Source organism: Populus alba, chromosome 11, assembly GCF_005239225.2.
Source record: "Populus alba chromosome 11, ASM523922v2, whole genome shotgun sequence".
Taxonomy (NCBI): domain Eukaryota; kingdom Viridiplantae; phylum Streptophyta; class Magnoliopsida; order Malpighiales; family Salicaceae; genus Populus; species Populus alba.
Window position 1 is genome coordinate 12796962 of NC_133294.1, and position 7853 is coordinate 12804814.

Below are 7853 nucleotides of genomic sequence, written 5' to 3' on the forward strand. Positions count from 1 at the left end.
GAAAAGGAAAAGGAAATTTGAAGATGAGACCTTGGAGAGCTTCGTTAGCATACCTTATTTAAACCCTAATATATATATCATTTTAATATTTAAAAAAATAAAAAAAATCAGGCAGAGATTTGTGCTAAGACTCATTTGGTATATTTTGGTTTTTTTTCTTTTCAAAGTTTTAAACTAGTATGCGTTTTTGTTGATTGTTTTTATTCTGTTTCTCAAAACCTGGTTTCAATATTTTCATATCAAGATTCTCATCAATAATATTCTTAAATTTCCAACGTTTTTCAATTGTTAATATTCTTTTTGGAGAGAATTGTAATTTTCACCGCCTGTCTTTTTCAAAATCTATTTGAAATTATGGTAATAATAACAATATAAAGTATTTTTCATAAAAAAAAATATTTTTAACATTAACATATTAAAACGATTTAAAAATAAAATTTCTAGAAACACCGTATAAATCACATTTCCAAACAACCTTAATTTTCTATTTTTTTAAATTTGTTTTCAAACTTGAAAACAAAAGCCCAATACAACAAACATCGTCGATACAAGCAAGTCACCTCACTGCTGCGCTGTGATAAACAAACTCTGTTTCACCTTGCAAACTAATCAAAGCATACACAAACCGAGACTCAGCGCAGCACACTTTCAGTCTCGAGTTCGCACTCGAAAAGGTTGCAAATTTTCGAACAATCAAAGCTCAAGTCAGCCATGATTTTAGACTCAAGTTCGATCATGATATACTGAAAAGAAGATATTGAAGTTTACAGAAGATATTGAAGTTTACGGAAAGCATGGTGCAAGGCATGAATGCAGCATTGCTTTCATCCTCGCCAGGCGGAGAGGCTCGAGCAGCTCCCACCCCACACCCCCTACTTCAATCCATTCTTTTCTGGTTAAAACATGTACTTCTACCATCATCATCTCACCACAGAAAAGTAAAAGAAAGAAGATAATTCACACCAATATCTGTCAAACCATCTATCTTATTCGATAAGTCAAAAATAACAAGTAATGAAAGGACTCTGATTGTGCAAATCTAGATTTTCACTAAGCTAATGAAACATAACCCACCCAGCTAATTAACATCAATCCAATTTTGTGCAGAGAAGTCTTAAGCCTCATCGCTTCATAAAAGCAAGCAAACTTAACCATCATTCTCCTCACGAAGAAAGCGCAGCAACTGGAAAAAATCCACTGGAGCAAAGATATAATGATGAGCACCTCTTAATTACACTGCCTACTTCATCTTTGCAACATCCTACAAACCAACTACTGGAAAAGGCTATACATACTGATGACGCATAGGTAGAGCCACAATAAAGAAATACTGGCACTATAGGGCTATGGGTTTCCTGAATCCCCATTCTACGAATAACTGTTTTCTGAGCTAATCGCACGCAACACCATTGCTTCCAGTGTATCAAGACTTGTCATCCAAGGAAGCAATATCATTTTTATTGGCATTAAGAGTGATATTAGATTGTGATTTGTCACCTGGGGCCATGTCATTCTGTTGTTGTTTCTCTTTTTTCTTCGAATTGAGAAACCGACCCCCACATCCTCTAGCTCTTTTTAGTGCATGCTGATGCCGAGATTCATGCAAGTATGGCTGCAAGATTACTTTTGACTTGTCATGAAACAAAGACTCAGGTGTAACATGGTAGTAAACAAAGAGGATAATAGCCTAAAACTTAGTATGTATAGCCACATGGCTGTAAGACATCCAATCAAGTAATCATAGAGTGGCATTCATATGGCATCGGAGCATTCAAGATACTCTGGGATATTTCCAATGAAATCAGAAAAACTAGGTTCTTCAAGTTTCATGACTCTGAGCTTAAATTCAGACAGTCTTTGAAAATTATACCAGTGGCCTGGACATGCTTGACCTAAAGTAAGAGGAATAAAATGTCTGAAAATATATATAGGAGGAGCGGTTGTGAAACAATAACAGCAAGAGATTCATGTATGCCTTCTTTATTTAGATTCTAATATAGTAGGTGAACAAAACACAATATCAAATTCAAGTAGAATGAAATTGGCTTCAGACAACCAACAAAGTACCTTCCGAGACTTGATTGCTTTGTTCTCTGATTCAGCTTTTGCACGAGATTGCCGTCGTCTCAAGATACCATGATACTGTTTTGCATTAACAAACACAGGTTCCTCCACAGCATCAGATGGCAAAGGAACTCCAGCTTGCTGAATTCCCATCAATTGAAGATGGACCTGATCAGATAATATTTTCAAGAGTTACTTGTAGCCACCAAAAAAAAAAAAACAGAAAATGTTTCCTCATAAACGAGTCTTTAAAGATATACAGGCTAAAGAGTTACTTAAAAAAATGTTTGCTCATAAACAACATAGTAAACACTTTCAGTGAATCTTTAAAGACCTCAATAAACATAAAACCCCAGATGTTCAACCCTGAAATAGCACTCCATTACAATGTATCCCATCCATCCATTGATTTTGACCATTTGACCATTAAAGGGTTCCACATAAAACACCAATTACCCTATTTAAACCCCAAGTGAACCAACTCCTTTCGTTCTCTTCACTCTCTTTTGGCCATCTCTCTTCCATTCTTTATAGATTAGCTCCAAAATAATTCCCTACCCAAAACTCACCATCATTGCACTCGCCAACACCTATAACCACAATTGCCCACAACACATGGTGGGTCTGCCTGCATTTCTTTGGCTCTAAGTTCATCTCTTCAATCTCATTTCTCCACTTTAAATTTTTCTCAAACCCCTTCGCCGCTGCTGAAAAATGGCTGAAAAGAAAGTGACCCATCAAACCCAAGACCCCAAACAACAAAATCCACAGGACCAAAATCAAAACTTGACCCAATAAAAACTACAGCAACTATCCTTGGAAAAACCAAATGAAAAGCTTCAATCTTTGATATATCTCAGATTTTTTTATGAGAATGAAGTTGATTTTGGAAAATTGAAGAAAGAGCATGTATTGTTGGTTAAATAAGGTCAAAATCAACAAAACATTACAATTTGTCAATGGATTGACCACAATGAAATAGAGTCATAGTTTGGTGGTAAAAAATTGGGATTTTTTTGTTCAGGGGAGACTTAAAAATTTGCTGAAGGTCAAGTTTCTTAAAATTTGGCCTAAACTAAATGAGGTCTCAAATTGAAAAATCACAAGAACAGCCATGTTTCCTAAACAACCCAGCATAGAGCATTAAAAAAGAAATTACCATCGGTTGTGCACCATAGGGCTGTGGAGCATATGGCTGGGCATCATATGGAGCAAAGATGCTTCTATAATAAGGATCTGGATATGGGTAAGCTGCTGGTGCCTTCAAGTAAAAAAGAACAAAAATGATAAAAGACAAAATTTAGTATGTCAAACTGCCTAGTTCTTATTTGGTGGAAACAAGTATTGGGTAAAGTTTGTTGCACAGTTGTGGGAGAGTTCTGATTTTTCAATGTAAGTTTGAAGAAAGATCAAAAGTCATGGCATGGAAAATGAAAATTGTTCTTAAAAATGGAATGCAAGGCAAAGTAGAAATGACCTGCTTCATTCAATAGGTTATTCTATTCATTTTATCTGTAAAACAGGGAGGAAGCTGAAATTCAATAAACTTTCACAGCCATGATTACCTTCACTGAAAAATCATGATCGATTGATTTTCCTAAAAATCTTAGTGATAGAGCAGAAAAAATTTCAATTCAGAGAGAAATAGAGGCATATGTTGAAAGAAATTCTAGCTGTCAAACCATTTTCAAAAGTAAACTCTAAATACCATAACAGAGACATAGCTATAAGCACGCAGACATCAAAAAGGCAGTGGCAAATTTTTTTCTAAACTCCAAAGTAGGAAACAAAAAAGACTCTTGGTATATACTAAAAAGCCACTCTTGGTAAAATTACATATCCCTTAATAAAAACACAACAGTTATTAACAATATTTTGTTCTGTAGAAAATACCATAGCATGTCCTGCTCCAAGCTGTGGAGTTGCATACTGAAAATTTGGAGGTGAGATGCCTGGGTGTGCCAGTGCAATTGCAGGAGAAGAAGTCTGTACCTGGGGTTCTGAGTGTTTTTCCTGCTCACCAGCTTCACTATTATCTGGAAAGCAGCTTTTGAAAATAATATTATTATCATAGTTAAATATCAAATGCATGGAATTTTCAAATAAAAGAGGATTGCTTCAGAAAAGGATGGCTAACATAAAAAAGAGCCATAGTTTGAGCGAGCGCTATGAAATTGATCATACAAGTCAAACATTATAAGCGAAGACACTCTAAGTTTACCGTCTATATGTATGACACCTAAAATCAATGCACCCTATCAAATAATCCCAAGAAAATCCTAGGGTGCGGTGCTGTTTGGTTACCAAGAATAAATGGTCTAGAACTGGGATGGAGGAACCGGAATGCAAATAAGGAGTCATAATAACATTTTAATTTCAATATTGCATTTCAAATCGTAACAAGGAATTGTAATGAAAGTTTTAATATCTAGTTTGTAAGATGAAAGGGAATAATGATTAAAAAATTGATTTCATCAACAGTGGTTGTAGTAAAAATTAGTAAAAATAATAAAAGTAATCGTGGTGGTGGTGGTGGTGGTGGAGGAGGAGAAGGAAGAGGTGGTGATAGTAACAGTAGTATAGTAACAACAATAATATCGTAATTAAAGTTTTAATATCTGGTTTGTAAGATGAAAAGGGATAGTGATTAAAAAATATTTCATCAACAATGGTGGTAGTAAAAATAATGGAAGTAATTGTGGTGGTGGTGGTGGTGGTGGTGGTGGATGAGAAAGAGGTGGAGATAGTAACAGTAGTATAGTAACAACAATAATATCTTCAAAAAAAAAAATCAACGCCACCACCATGGGAGGTGGCGGTGGAAGAAAAGAGCTGTTTATGGTGGAACAACAACAATAATAATGTAATTTAAAAAAATGTCACCACCACAACCAAAAGTGGCAGTGGTGGTGGAGGTGGTGGAGGTGGTAGAAATATATGATATGCATTGAATACAAATAACAAGTATTCTTTAAAAAAAAAAAAAAATTCTCATTTCTTGTTTTTATTCTCACCTCTTTCCAAGGGAATGAAACCATATATAATTTTCATTCTCATTCCCACTTCATTCCTTTCAACAAAGCATATGCAAAGTATGAATAAAACTTTCATTCTCATTCTCATCATTCAATTCCTTGTTACGAATCAACATCCAAGAGTAACCAAATATCTCAGATGTCTTTTTTCACAATTACAAAACTCCCTCCATACAGGAATGTAGGTTTCTCACCAAATTTGATATGCATAGTATTCCCAGAATATACGGAAATGTTTATCATCTTTCCTGCTCTTTTATTATTACTATTATTTAAGTAGGATCAAGAGGATTCAAGCAATGCAGCCAGAAATCTCAATTAGGATTCTGCCCACTGGAGCAAAATATTGTCGAACCCTAATAACCCATGTCCAAGGTCAAAACATAATAATATAAAACATCCAAACTGGCAAATGATATACATGAATAAATTTTACATTCCATCCATTTATAGAGAAAGCATTGTATAGCTAAGTAGTGACTCCAAGGTAACAAATCTGCAAAAACATTTTGAAAAAATTACCAGAAAGATCATGCACGGAAGAAGTCATGAGGCTGTTATGTCCACGGTCCCTAAGCTCAAATCTGGAAGCACGGATAACACCCAAAAATAGATCCAAGGTCAATAGGATACAAGAGCATTATGAAGCTAGTCGAGCATAAGGCATTCCAGTTAGTCAATTAGGGCTGAAAGATTATTTTGTGTGTGTGTGTGTGTGTGTGTGTGTGATTGACAACTTTAAAACAACAATACAGCTTGGATGAACAATACAGCTTGGATGATATGAAGCATTGTAAGAAAGAAAAAGATAAGGACAAATATTTGAGAGTTTCTTCCTTAAAGTTATTGTTGCTTAAGAAAACAATGATTTGAATGTACAAGACAAGATCACACTATAATAGGTCTAATAGCTATTAGCAAAGCTATTGTGTGTGTGTGTGTGTGTGTGTGTGATCAACAACTTCAAATCAACCATGCAACTTGGATGGATGAACAATACAGCATTGATGATATGAAGCATTAGAAGACAGAAAAAGATAAGGACAAATTTTTGAGAGTTTATTCCTTAAAATTATTGTTGCTTAAGAAAACAATGATTTGAATATACAATACAAGATCACACTATAATAGGTCTGATAGCTATTAGCTAAGCTATTCAAGTATAATTATCAAAGCAATCCTCCCTACTGAAAATAATTATATAGTAGCTTTGTCTTTTCATTTGCATGAGCAAAATGTTGCTAAACCAGCATTTTTTGAAGTTAACTTCAAGCTTAGCAATGACCTAATTGCATAGGAAACCACTGGACCTTCAGTACAACTGGTACTTCTCTCCCAACCAAAGGGGAAGATTCAGTGCTCGAATTGCAGGAAAGCAATTCTAACTCGACCATTGAATGAAAAGATGACAAAAATAAACCATACCAGAGAAATTTTGCCAAATATTTTCCACACATTCACATTATGAAAAGAAGATTACCACGCATAATATCCATTCACTTGCATAAGCAATACATAAATTGAAGAATTAATGCTATCGTAAAACAGGATTCTCAAATAACACATGCTTATATTGAGATGATACATAAATTATGGTGATGAGAAAGTAGCTGATCAAAGATTTTCTCAAGCCATTAAAGTACTGGATGATATGCAGATGAGAGAAGCTGATAAAAGATTGTCGTCAAAATGTTCATGGTGAATAACTTAGAAACATAACATAGTGTTTTTCAATCTAAACAGATACTAAAGTCTAACCATTAATTTACATGATTTCCCTTCATATTAGATTAAATGACTATAAGGAAACCATAAAACACCACCCCTACTGCATCCACCTTGCTGACAAGGTTACACACCATATAAAGAGCTACAGGAATAAAACTCTGAATATAGAACTAATCATGAATAGCTTCTGTCACACTTTGCTTGTCGGTATTTCTTCACATTGAACTCATGTACCTCATCAATCCAATTAACCATTTCACTCAAACTCCCCCAAACTGAACTCTCAATTAACTCATATTCTCAAAATATGAACTCACTAAACTCGCCTAAACACCAAGAAAAAATCAGAGTCTTTGAGATGAAAAGAAACAAAAAAAAAACCAAATGCTTCACAATAATTACCAATCCCCTCATTCAAACCAAGAAAATAGCATAATTCTCCGTTTGGTTCCAGACAAAACGCACGCAATAAAAAAAAAAAAAAAACTCAAATTCCATCAGTTATTGAACATGACAAATGAAGAAGCACAGAGAAGGAAGTTTCGATCAAGCAAAGATTTAATTAAAACAGAAAAAGGAAATGAATTAGGGATTCGAAATTTACCTTAAAGAGAAACTTCCCTTCGTTTTTGTTTTGCAGAGAGAGAGAGAGAGAGAGAGAGAGAGGCAGGCAGTTTTATGGTTATTGTTGTTCCGTTGATTTTTCACAATTCTCTGTTGCTTCTGCAGGTTAATAAAAATAAAGAAAAAAAAGGAGAAATTTTTCCTCTGTTATTGTTTCTGTTTGGGGAAATCATAAAAACATCGAATTCCGTTTCCACCATACCTGGCCCTGGGTAAACACACTGTTGTCTATCCAAACACACCCCTGTCTCTTTCTTCTTCTTTTTTATGCATATTTGGCTAAGGTAGTTTTCATTTGTCTTTCATAATTTTTTAATTTTTGCACATAAATATAAAATTGTTGAAACTCTTTAGTTTAAAGTTTTTTTTCAAATCAATTTAAATTCTGAATAAGAAATATAT

The 7853-nt window shown here is 34.4% G+C and overlaps 1 protein-coding gene across 4 annotated transcripts; it reads right to left on the bottom strand.

Moving 5' to 3' along the window:
• Window positions 1–968: 968 nt before the first annotated feature.
• LOC118035052 (nuclear transcription factor Y subunit A-7) lies at window positions 969–7627 on the bottom strand. Of its 4 annotated transcripts, none has more exons than XM_073412371.1 (6): window positions 7432–7627; window positions 5622–5683; window positions 4057–4100; window positions 3224–3325; window positions 2068–2232; window positions 969–1612 (listed from the first exon to the last, which is right to left on the bottom strand). In XM_073412371.1, exons 2-6 carry the CDS (start codon window positions 5647–5649, stop codon window positions 1424–1426), a joined length of 528 nt encoding a protein of 175 aa, XP_073268472.1. In that variant the 5' UTR covers window positions 5650–5683; window positions 7432–7627; the 3' UTR covers window positions 969–1423. The 4 variants fall into 4 exon arrangements, with proteins under 4 accessions (XP_073268472.1, XP_034896427.1, XP_073268473.1 ...); XM_035040536.2 differs by having other exon boundaries at window positions 3958–4100; window positions 7432–7612; XM_035040537.2 differs by lacking the exon at window positions 969–1612 and adding an exon at window positions 1619–1892 and having other exon boundaries at window positions 3958–4100; window positions 7432–7615.
• Between the last annotated feature and the right edge of the window lie 226 nt (window positions 7628–7853).